The sequence below is a fragment of the Dromaius novaehollandiae genome, chromosome 1 (genome assembly GCF_036370855.1).
Source record: "Dromaius novaehollandiae isolate bDroNov1 chromosome 1, bDroNov1.hap1, whole genome shotgun sequence".
NCBI classification, from domain to species: Eukaryota; Metazoa; Chordata; class Aves; order Casuariiformes; family Dromaiidae; genus Dromaius; species Dromaius novaehollandiae.
Window position 1 is genome coordinate 65,648,902 of NC_088098.1, and position 12,274 is coordinate 65,661,175.

Genomic DNA, 12,274 nt, shown 5'->3' on the forward strand with positions numbered 1-12,274 from the left:
TTATGGACCTGGGGCCAATCCTCAGCCAGTCTGAACTGGTGTAACTGACTGTTCTAGGTTTCTATGCAGTATCCCTGATGGGTCATAATCATGAGGCCTCTGGGATCTTCCTTCTCTAGGCTTCTTGGGAACGAGGATGCATCCAGTGTGACCTTCACTGACCTTCCAGGGGGCTACAGGGGCTGTAGCACAAAACAGCTCTTGGCAGATTCTTGATGTTTGTAGGCAGATCTCAAAGCCTTGCTCAGCCCACTCTGAAGTCAGTGGACAATGTATCTTATAAAATTTTCAGTGGGTTGGGGGTTTGGAGAAGGGAGGAGAGTTACCTGGGTAAAAGCTAAGTGCACATTTTGGCTCATTAAGAGTTTGTGTTGAGTGAGGACAGCAAGGACTTGGCAATGATACCATTCCTGGGGGTGGGGGGTGACCATTTTGGTCCTACCGCACCCATGCTAGACACAACCCAACAAAGTTTCGGTACAGACAAGGGTCAGATCATGGCTGGAGCAGATGGTCAGTCACATGTCATTAGTGAGCTCTCTGAGCAGTGAGTGCTCTGAGTACACATTTACCCCAGACTGTCATGAGACAGAGAAGCATGTGTTAACCCAGACTGGGAGGCTGCTGCTATAGCAAGATCCTATATGGTAAACCAGTACTAAAGACAGCAAAGATTAGGAGGCCCTTCATCATAACCAAGGTGCATCCACAGGTGCATAACCATAGGTGTTCTCTGTCAGCAGAGGCAGTCTATCCAAGTGCCATTGGCCTCTCTTCTCCTGAGTACTCACCGCAAGCTCTGGCTGTGGAATAATCACTTCCTTCAGCCCCACATACTGACGCCATGAAAAGCAGAGAAGTACTGTGGTGCTTAAAGGTTCCACTTTGAATTGCAAGTCTCGCATTAGCAAATTCACTGTTTAAAATCAGTTGCTTATTTTGTTTTTTCGGACACACCCCTTTTCAGATGACGAGGTGACCGTTGGGAAGTTCTACGCCACTTTCCTAATCCAAGAGTATTTCCGGAAGTTCAAGAAACGTAAAGAACAGGGCCTGGTGGGCAAGCCCTCCCAGCGCAACGCTCTCTCCCTGCAGGTGAAAAATGGGCCAGGGATGGGCAGGGGTGGTGCAGCTGAGGCATTTGAATCTGCTTCCCTCTCAACCATTCCGAGAGCTGCAGTGGGCTATTCCCACTGGAAAGGAACTTGTAGGCACCTTCAATTCAATCCCTTTGAATAAGAATTTATCTACCACAGGCCATATCCCTTAGCTCTGGAGGTGAAATGTGCAAGTGAGTTATATATATGGTTTAGCAATCAGCTGATAATGTTTGAAACTTGGTTCCCTTTGGAAAGCTGGTATGAAGTGGCTAGCAGACATTTATTACATATTCATTATACCCCTTCAGAGAGGAGTCACTATAACTGGGTAAGGAAGAGTATGTTGCCAAGAGGCTAAATTAGTTAAAAAGCAAGAAGGATACCTGGATACCAAGGCATCATAGTCCAACGGACAGGACATCAGACTCTAATACCCACTCTGCTACAGGTTTGCTGAGTGGACTACTAGGCTGTATGAAAGAATGAGAAAGTCCCATTGATTATACAGGCTGTGCCATTTCAGTCCCTCAGTTGTAGATTAAGGAAGTGTGACACTGAAGTTCCAGCAAATTAAAATGTGTCGTGATACAAACACAGGGTGCTGTAACAGAGGTTTTAGCACACCTCCAGCATACCTCCATGGGTTGACTCCCTTATTGGCTGGTATCCTTTCTAGTCAATAAGGGATTTGAGGACCATCCAAATTCAGATGCCAGAAGTTTAGCTATTAAATCCATATTTAAGCTCCTCACTAAAAAGAACGGATTGTCAGAGGCACTGAGTACATGGCTCAGCTGGAACTGTGGGTGCTCTGGGGTTTCTGGCTGTGGGTCTGAGAACCCGAAGCTGAATGCACAGAAACTTGCTTAGTCAGGCCTGTGGATTTATGCCTATGTCCTGTAGTTATGAAACCAAGTGACTAGCAATGAGTATTCCTGAGTTGGATTGTTAGTGCCTTCAGAAATTGACTGTGTGGCTAGGAACAAGTCACCTAAAGTCTTTGCAAGCTGCTAAGAGTTTCTCCATCTCTAAGCTGAAGATGAGAGAACAGAATCTGTTGCAGTTTTACTAGGATCTGGGGATGCTATATTAAGTAAAATGGCCTCAAAGTGCTTGGGAAGAAATAACACTGCTTTTATTTCTCATATACCCACTCGGAGATATGAAGCTGTACAGTTTGCCGTTTTGCAGGCGGGTCTGCGCACGCTTCATGACATCGGGCCAGAGATCCGACGAGCAATCTCTGGAGACCTGACAGCTGAAGAGGAGCTAGATAAGGCCATGAAAGAAGCTGTTTCTGCTGCCTCTGAAGATGATATCTTCCGGGTAGGTGCTGAATGCGTTTACATGCTGAGGATAGGCCTGTAACTTAGCTCAGTGAGTGGAACACGCTGTTTTATTCACCCCGTATTTCAGCTGGCCTCTCTTTCTTCTTTTCTAGACCATACTGGAAAGCAGACTAGTAGACTCAGGGTACTAGGTCCTGAGGATCTTATGTGGGTTTTATCACATTTTCTTCTCAATGGAAGTTTCCCCTACGTAAAACCTAAATAAAATCAGGGTGAAAATGGCCAGATGTGGCCAAAGAGTCTGAAGAACAGCTCAGTTCAGCTTCATCTTCCCATCCACAGAACACGAGCCAGGCACACACCAGTGTTTTGTTCACACTTCCATTCAGTGGCCCAGGAAGTATCCTTTCAAAAACTACCCCAGAACTTAATAGAGCTCCTATGGCCCTGCAGGAAATTTCCTGACTAAGCTACCTAAATCTTCTCTTTCTTACTTCATCCTTATTTCTTCTAATTGTCTCCTCTAGTAATATTTCCTGTCATTCTTTGGCATTTCCCCCCTTCAAATATTTACAGAAAGTTACTGTCTGTCCCTTTCATTACTGATCATCTAAACAGTACAGAAAATTCTTCTTCATGCATTTCTCCAGGTGATTAATAGTTTCTAGTGCTCTTCTCAAATTTCCTGTCATGTGTAGACACTGTTTTGCAACTGCATTGTAAAGACTAGACAGCAGTAACCTGGTTCTTGCACCCCTACCCACTCCTGCACTGCCAGTGCTGGTGGGACGTCCATTGCTCTAAAGCCAGTCCTCTGAAATATCTCAGAAAGGTAAAGCTTTCATGATGTGTCTGTACCAGGCCTCTCTGGCAGAGAAATCCGTGCACTGTAACTTCTGGTAGAGAGAGCACCAGTGCCATAATGCAAAATTTGGTCCTCGCATTTTCTTTCCCCCTAAAACAGGTTCAGCAACAAATACCAGGCGCCTTGAAAATTTTCTCATTTATAAAAGGAAAATTGTTTCTGTTTCCCTGACAGAGAGCTGGAGGCTTGTTTGGAAACCATGTCAGCTATTACCAAAGTGATGGCAGGAGCACCTTCCCCCAGACATTCACCACACAGCGACCTCTGCACATCAATAAGTCTGGCAACAATCAGGGAGATACTGAGTCTCCATCTCATGAAAAGCTGGTAGACTCCACTTTCACTCCCAGCAGCTACTCATCTTCAGGCTCCAATGCCAACATCAACAACGCCAACAACACTGCCTTGTGCCGCTTCCCCAGCCCACCCAGCTATCCCAGCACTGTCAGCACAGTAGAAGGCCATGGCACCCCCTTGTCACCCACCATACATGTGCAGGAAGCTTCGTGGAAACTACCATCCAAAAGGTAAGCTTCACAGCAGAGCGTGGGCTGAGGGACCAGGGAGAGGAACATGCATGGCAGCACCAGAGCGCTGTTGCTAAAGTCACCCACTAGCTAAAGTCACCCACCAGCTAGAAACAAGAGAAGACATTGCCCTGCTTGCAGCCTGGATTGAGCATTGTGGTTCTCCACTTGTGCCAAAGCCCACGGTGCAGCAGATATGCATTGGCTGACCGCTGGGAAGAAGCAGCACATAACACCTTCACTGACCAACACACTTGATATCCTTGGGCTTTTTCATGAAGAAACCTTCATAAGAACCAAAGACAGCCCTCCTTCACCACAGGAAGATGTTTTATCTACTAGTAATTAAAAGAAAAAGGAACCCAACAGGGAGTTTTAAGGAAGTCATTTTTTTTCCTCCAGTGGCTTACATCCATAATGAGGTCACCACAGGCATTCTGGGAGGAGAGTTGCAAGGATTTCAGAAATGCAACACTATGTAAAGCAAAGAAAATCCTCTTCTCTGAACAGCTTTCAGGCTGAAACACAAGTCTACACACAGATGAGTAAAATGACAGGAGTAACATTTCCAGCACTGGGTATTTTTGTAACCATTCCAGTAACAGTGTGAGGGAGCTGGAAATTTGTTTTCAGCGCAGACAGTGGGCAATGTGAGAAGGTGGAAGAATGCTGCTAGCAAAAAAAACCAGAATATGATAAGATGGTGAAAAATCAGTGGGTACAGAATTACTTGTGAAGAATGCTGTGGCTTTTCCATTTCCTGCCTTCCATAGGGAGGCCAGTGGAGTTGCATAGCATGTGTTACCATTTGTCACCTGCTGCTGACTTGTGCTGATATGACACTACTAACAGGGTGTTCTTTTCTCTCCTTGCTTCCCTGGGCATGTTCCTTGAACTAGGACGCATTACTATGAAACACTGGGACGGTATGTATTCTCTCTCATGCTGTGATACTCTCCAGGTGTAAGATCCATTGTTCCTCCCACTGACAGTACAAATCCCCATTAATGTTGAGTGTAAATTCTTCTTTTTGGTGTCAGTAGGGCTGAAAAAGAAGTAATGTTCTCCATGACATCTCCAGAAAATATTCCTGTCTTGGGGTTTTTTTACCCACAGGCAGATAGTGATGCATGGTCTCTCAGGTTTCTAGCTGGGCTCGCACACCTGGGCACAGTCTGATCACAGCACAGGAAATGTTCCTTGGTGTGTTCATACAAAAATTCTGTATGGTTTGGCTGAACATAAACTGGTGAACAGGAGGAGCTGCCACTTACTGAGTTCTTCTCTCTGCACCTCAGCAGTTTTAATCGCCTCCCATCTCAGCAGGAAGATTACTGCAGCACTCTCCTTTAGACTCTTCTGTACCATGCATATACTCATTTCTCCCAGTGCTTTTTCCCTGAACTGAATGAGAAAATAATGTTTCCTGTCCTGTCTCTGAAAGATGCAAAAAACTGCCACACTGCTGTCTTCTGAGAATGCTAGTAACAGACTGAAAGTGACTCCAGTACCTCTATGTTGGTATTTCTAAGATTCAAGCTACCTTCAGTTTTTATTCTACTCCTCACAAACCCCAAACTCACAGTGGGGTGAAATACAAGATCCCAGAATGTGAAACAGAGGGACAAGGAGCAGACAGGCAGGGAATTAAGGGCTCTTGTGCTTAAGAATTTGAACAGATCCTACTGAATTCAATAGAAGCTCTCTACAGTTAGTGATGAGAAAAAAGGGACCAAAGATGGATAAGACAGCAATGAACAAGAATGTGGACAGGAGGCAAGGGAGAGGTGGTACAGAGTAAAGAATTTGGGAGACAGAGACCATACTCCACAGAGCTGAGAGGGTAAACATTAGTTAGGCTAGGAGGCTTCTCTTCGAGATTCTTAACCAAGGCTTTTGCAATAAGAGAAGAAGATGCATCTCCAAGAGCCCATTTCAGATTTTACATTGAGTTCAGTGATGCAGAACTTTGGAAATGTGGTCAGTGTGATGTGTATGTTCATGGCGAGTACACACGGTCACACATGACAATAATATATTTACACTATTGTTCAGTTTTGATTTAAGAAACTCCTCCTCTGAAAGAGGACACAGATAATAGTTGTTGCTTTTGTATTTGTGAACTCTGCAGCTCTGTTCAGTCATTGATTTTTCTGTGATAGCTCTGCACCATTATAATAAGCTGAGACAGATGGAGCCTGTCATTCTTGTCTCTGTAACAGGTTTTCTTTACCATCTCCATATCTTGACTTGTCTTTTTTGCTCATTAGCTCCAGTTCCAGAGACAGCCAGCTGGCAATTGTTTGCCAAGAGGAAGTTTCTCAGGATGAGACTTATGATGAAAATTTGAATGAAGACATGGAGTACTGTAGTGAACCAAGCCTGATCTCTACTGAAATGTGAGCTTTGCAACTTTAATCAAGGTATTGGGGGGGTTCTTTAATTAAGAGAGAGAGGTAGGAAGAGGTGATATTTTTCTGCAGAAATTTCAGTTTCTGGGATGAGACCAGAAGATTTTAGTCAGACAACTCAAATATCAGAGAGCAAAAAAAAAAAATGTAGTTCAGCCCTAAGAAATAACATTGAAACAATTTTTCTCCTAGGATTTCTTTCCTAGGATTTTTCCTTCTCCCCCATCTCTCAATGGGATATCTGGATTTTATATCTTCAGGTCTACTCTCTCATTAATTTCTGCCATCTAACATTCCCTGATCTCATCTTTTTTCTCTGTCTCACAGTGTCTGTGGCTGCTCCTGGATCAATTATAGGCAGGAGCTAGCTAGGCAAGTTGCATCCATTTGACAGTATGTTCTTCCTGGCTTTCCTTCTGGAAGAGAGGTTATTACCCAATATGAGCTGTTTTTGCAGCATCCCTCTGTTCTTCTTTCCAGGCTTTCATACCAGGATGATGAAAATAGACAGCTTACTCCACCAGAAAACAACAAAGGAGAGGACACCAGGCACTCCCCAAAGAAAGGGTTTCTGTGCTCCTCCTCACTAGGTAACATCCCAAGGTGACATGCAGGCTCTGCTCTCCTCTGCCTGCCTAAGTTCTCACATCTTGCTGGAGAAATCCTGTCATGTGTGGGGCCTGAGTGGTGTGTATTGCACTTGGCTCGTGAGATCAGGAATCTCACAGCGTGCATAAGATTGTGATCATGTAGATGCCTCGCCAGCAGACACCTGTGCTGGCTTTCTGCTCAGTCAGTAGATGAATCTGTGGCTGTTTGGACAGTCTGTGGTTGTTTGGATAATCCATGTGATCTGTTTGATTAAGCCTGTATGTGAATTAGGAGAGTTTATTAGAGCTCCGTAGATTCTCCAAACACACACCAGGGAGTCACTGGATGGACTAGCCTTCAGTATACAGTATTCTGTTGTGTGTGTACTCAGCAGGGAGAAAGGAGAGGCTTTCTTTTTTGGCTGTTATGAGGAAAACGGTGAATTTCAAATTAAGTTAATAGCATAAGAATTTGTTTTCTGCTGTAACTGTAATCAGATGTTTTCAAATGCTTGGGTGTGCAGACTATGTTCAAGTGAAATCCATGGATCATAAGATTTTATGAAGACACTAGGACAAATGCGAGAGTCTGGAAGGAAACGAGATCTTTTATGTAGAATATTTTTCAGCCTTTTTCCCTGAGCAGTGGTGTGGGAAAAAAATGGGGCTGAAAAGAATACTGTAAATAAAATACATTCTTACAAAATAAACAATGACAGACTATGCAGTGTAATGTTTAAAGTGAGGCTACTGCATCTTCACTTAAAGGCTTCAAGATGCTTGTACTACTGAGAATTTCAAAAGCATTTACTTTATTTCAAAACTTAGCATAGTAAGCAACAAGAATTCCTGTGTCTATCCTGAAGACCAAATTTGCAGTCAGACCTTGATACAGTGCTTCTTTAACTGCATTCCAATGAATATTTATATAATGATGTCATAGTCATTTTATGAGGCTTTTCTCAAGAAAGAGGAAATATTTTTTATCTGCATCATAGCATTAGTTCTATGTATCATAACACATGTTCCCTCCAGGCCCTGAAGGGATCTTTTCTCAACAAATCAATAATATAGATACTTTCTATTTTCAGAATTCTAATTTTCTTTCCTACTTTAGAAGAATGTCAAAGGGACCAAGAAGTACACGAAATATTTATTGTGTCATGCAGCTCTAATAGTATATTTATTTGCTGCTACTGAGAAGTAGAGCCTATGTACTTGTTCATAATGTACCTTGCAGTACTTTTTAATTCCTGTAAGGAATACATTTCTCATATTTACAGAAATAAAGTTTAGTTTCATAGCAAGTAACCACCGCAGGTATTTCAATTGTTCCCCCCAAAATCTTTTCAATTTAAAAAAAAAAACACAGAGCCTTTTTCTCTTCCTCTCTTTCCAAATTTCTGGAAATGCTGCATGGCTACATACTCAACCCTCTACTCACCAGTGAATTCAACCTCCAATGTAAATAAATCACTTCCACTTGATCTTGCTGTAGACACAGCCTCATAAACTGTGGTACACATGGCACTAGGGGAAACAGACCACATGAAAGCGGGAAGTCAGTGTCACCTGAGCAGCCCGATGCTTCCTCCTGTGCATGTGTACAGCCAGGCACAGAGCCAGAGCATCCGTTGCCATTGTCAGCCCCATTGAGGGTTTCATCTGAACCAGAGAGATTTGGGAACACTTTCACTACTTTGTAGGGAAATAAGCTGCATGGTATCTACTAGGACAATTTTTTTAAAGAGAAAATAAAAGAAAATCATCATCCAGAACTTCATCTTGCAGATTGCTTGGAAGGTAGTGCTGGTTGGTCCGTGGTTCTTGACTATGTTTTGCAAATACAGCTATTTTTGAAAGGGGTGAGATTTTGAGGGAAAGCGGACAGAACCTAAAGTGAGGATGTCTTTGCTGTCTCTCCTGTGGAACTGCACTAAAACAAATTGAAGTCAGATTATCTGTAGTGTGGCTTGAGTGATGGACACAATTCTCTTCGATTGTGTTTCAGGTCGAAGAGCATCTTTTCACTTAGAGTGTCTGAAAAGACAGAAAAACCAGGGTGTAGACGTCTCACAGAAGACAGTTCTGCCTTTGCATCTGGTACATCATCAGGTAAGCTTTAATAACCATGAAGGGCCCAGCAATGCAAGTGAGAATCTACCATCTGCAGTACCCTCCCACTGTATTACAGCCAACTTTCTAAAGACCTTTTGGGATTGTTTCTCACCCATATCAAAAGTTCATTTTTTGGAAATTGTATTTGTCCTCATGCTCATTCCTGCTTTCAGGATTTTATCATTCCCAGAAGAATGCTACAGGAGCATATCCTCCAGAGTTAGCAGAGTTAGCATTATCTGATGTCCTTGAAAGGGAAGAATAAAAACCAAGCTAAAATGTCGAGATAAAAATAACTACCCAAATTGCACACTGCAGTGCAATTACACTGGCTTTGATGATAGTACTCATATGAATAAAATGTGCAAGGTCTACTTCCATATTAATTAAAGGTAACCAGTAACTGTAATTAATCATTTTAAAAAATAAACTGATTACATGTAATTAATCATCTTCTTAAGCTCTTTATAACTGCATTCAGCAGCCTAGCAAATTTATGCTTAGGCACGTATCTAAATGATTAGCCAGCTGTCAATGTCAAAAGTAGATTGTTGTCTTCAAGCTTGATGGCCCCCATTACCTACCACCATAAAAGAAACAGGTGCAGACAGTAGTGCGATGTAGGGTACCCTGCTCAGTGCAATCCCCTAGGCAGAACAGAATTGCCTTCCCACCTCCTTGGGCTGTCATAAGGACGGAAAATGCCACAAATTAGCGATAGGAGGAGGGAGAAGTTGTAGCAGTAAGAGAAGAGAGAGAGATGAGCGCACCTTAGACTCTCTGTCTTTTCTCACCTCCATTCATGGCAGCAGCAGCCAGTTATCCTTTAAGTGTAGAACTTCATAAAGCAGTAGTCCGCAGAGAGTTGCTGCAGTGGCACAGACAACCAGCAAAAATGTTGAGGCAGGGGCAGGGGGTAGTGGGCAGTGAACAGCTTCCTGCCCTCCCCGCTGCAGTAATAGCCCTCCTGAGGCTTTCTGCCCTCCCACAGCAAGCCAGGCAGACAGGAAGCATGCCTCCCATCCTTTCACCCAGCCAGCTGGCAGAATCACTTCCATCCAAAGGCGGAAACATGTATGAAGAGGATGAACCTACCTCACCCTTATACATCTCACCATGCAGCTCCAAACCTTGAGGGACAGGGCTTTACGCGCCCCGGCATCACTCCGCCAGCCTGCAGGGTTATCCTGAAATAGGCATGTGGCCTCTGGCTGGCAACATTCAGCAGCGTTCTTCTGCCTACAAAGATGCTAGCCTACGAAAGTGCTTAAAACAAGAACATGAACAGGAAAGGTTGCCTCTGCTAAATTAGCCTATTGCTTAGCCTATTGCTAAGTGCAATAGATTCTGTTGCTTGTGAATGCTTGAAGAGGTATTCTCATGAAATACTTATACATATGGATATGTAAATATATGCAGCTGAAGCTTGAAGCAGTCCCTCAGAGCTTCTTTCAACTTCCTCATCACCTTACATTTTGGATAAAGCACCTTGTATGTGTTTCTACTGAAAAACTGGTTCAGTTGTTCTTCCTAATAAATCCAGGGCTCTCCTTGAAGTCTGGTCAGTTTAAGCGAATTGCTGAGGCCATCGTAGCCTGCAGGACATGACCTGTACAGAAGAATTTTAAGGGCTTTTTTTCTCACTGAAATCGATAGGAGTCTGACATCTGATTCTTGGTGAACACTGACCCAATATTTGATTTTGAAATTGACCCAATAATTGATTCTTTTGTTCATCTGTCACTGTAAAATCATAAGCATAGCATACTGAAACCAGATGCCAAGGATTCCCATGGCAGATGGATTGAGCACTTGTGTTAAAATTCACTTCACTTAACTTCAGATATCTAAAAGTTAGCTGTCTAGTCTAAACTGGTCAGTTCAGTCCCATTGTACTCAGTAGAGGGAAACAGCATCCCCAAAGAGCAAGTATAAGTTTAGTCTAAGTCTCATACTCCAGAGGACATTTTCAGGCAGGTATGCAAATCAGGCAGGATGTCTCTGGGTGTCTCCCCGAGTTTACAGTAAACACATAGCTTTTAGATAGCTCGAGCTGAGTGAGACTAACCTCATCCTTAATGAGAGCATTCTCCGCAATACAAATCCACATTCTTTTGTATTTTCTATGGGTCAGCATTTATTTCTTTACTCATATGAGGCAGTAGTGAGCTCTGTGAGGTAAGCTATTGACTTTGATGGCATTGGTCATGAACAAGGCACTGGTAACCATGAGTAAGGCATCAAATCAGCCCTGTGCAAAGAGGGGTTTCTTGATAAATTTATGTTACAGAAGGAGGCTGGATGACTCAGGGGTTATACATATGACTACAGGAGGGACTGGGTAGCTCAAAGGATATTCATCAGATAATGATCTTCCCACCACCAGCAGATGCTTTAAAATCTAGTGGTGGGTTTACAGTTATTGCCAACTGCAGACACATCTAAGATTCACTCATGGTATCCGTTCAGGTTCTACAGCACATACTGACAGAAAACACAGTAACTGGCAGTTAAAGCTAGCTGTATGGGTGGTGGCAGTGGTGGTAAAAAGAATTGCGGTCTCACCAACTGGAGAAGAGGTGGGTGTTTCTGGCAAGGCTGTGAGGAGCAGGCTTGCATCACTCGTTTGAGTGGGGAGTCTTGAACTGCAGTCTTGAAAGTTTTCAATCTGGTGCTTGGCACCAGAGCAGGATACGCCATTTAAAGGAAAGCTTCCAAAATGCATTCACAGGAAACATTTATACCGTTCCAGGAGCTGGCAGCTGTTTTCACAAAGCTCAAGACCCTCCAAGCCTTTCTTGGGTAGTTTCTTGACCATCTCATCATGCTAGCCTGGCTGCTACCTCACCTTGTTCCTTCTCTGTCCACAGGCATTGGCAGTGGCAGGCCTGAGTCCCCTACTCCAGCGAAGCCATTCCCCCACCATGTTCTCCCGACTGTGTGCTACGCCTCCCGCGACACCCTGCAGCCGTGGCTGGCCACAACAGACCATCCCGACTCTGCGCCTTGATGGAGCAGAGTCCAGCGAGAAACTCAACAGCAGCTTCCCGTCAATACACTGCAGCTCTCGGTACCCTGACAACAGTGGCTGCAGCAGCCCGAGGAGGGCCAGGCCGGTCTCCCTCACCGTCCCCAGTCAGACTGGAGGGAGCAACAGGCAGTTTCACGGCAGCGCTGGCAGCCTGGTTGAAGCGGTAAGACTGCAGAGTCACCAAGGACGTGAGCAGTGTCAAGGACACCTTGAAATGTGGCCCTCAAAAGAACAGGGCAACAGATATATTGCTCTTCACAATGCCAGGAGTGGGAAAGCCCGTTTCCAAGGAGGGATTAGCAGCATGGATGGGAGGAGAAGGAAGATTATTAGGGAAAATATA

The 12,274-nt window shown here is 44.0% G+C and overlaps 1 protein-coding gene across 9 annotated transcripts in view; it reads left to right on the forward strand.

Moving 5' to 3' along the window:
* Positions 1-12,274, forward strand: part of LOC112993380 (voltage-dependent L-type calcium channel subunit alpha-1C) — a 416,350-nt gene that overhangs the window by 396,535 nt on the left and 7,541 nt on the right. For 5 of the 9 annotated variants that reach the window (XM_064515158.1, XM_064515116.1, XM_064515133.1 and 2 more), the window contains 8 exons: positions 968-1,095; positions 2,277-2,426; positions 3,429-3,781; positions 4,681-4,707; positions 6,052-6,180; positions 6,673-6,782; positions 8,794-8,897; positions 11,771-12,094. In XM_064515158.1, coding sequence (XP_064371228.1) covers positions 968-1,095; positions 2,277-2,426; positions 3,429-3,781; positions 4,681-4,707; positions 6,052-6,180; positions 6,673-6,782; positions 8,794-8,897; positions 11,771-12,094 — 1,325 coding nt within the window. The remainder of the gene's footprint in view (positions 1-967; positions 1,096-2,276; positions 2,427-3,428; positions 3,782-4,680; positions 4,708-6,051; positions 6,181-6,672; positions 6,783-8,793; positions 8,898-11,770; positions 12,095-12,274) is intronic. The other 4 variants (XM_064515173.1, XM_064515142.1, XM_064515150.1 and 1 more) reach the window with 1 other exon arrangement.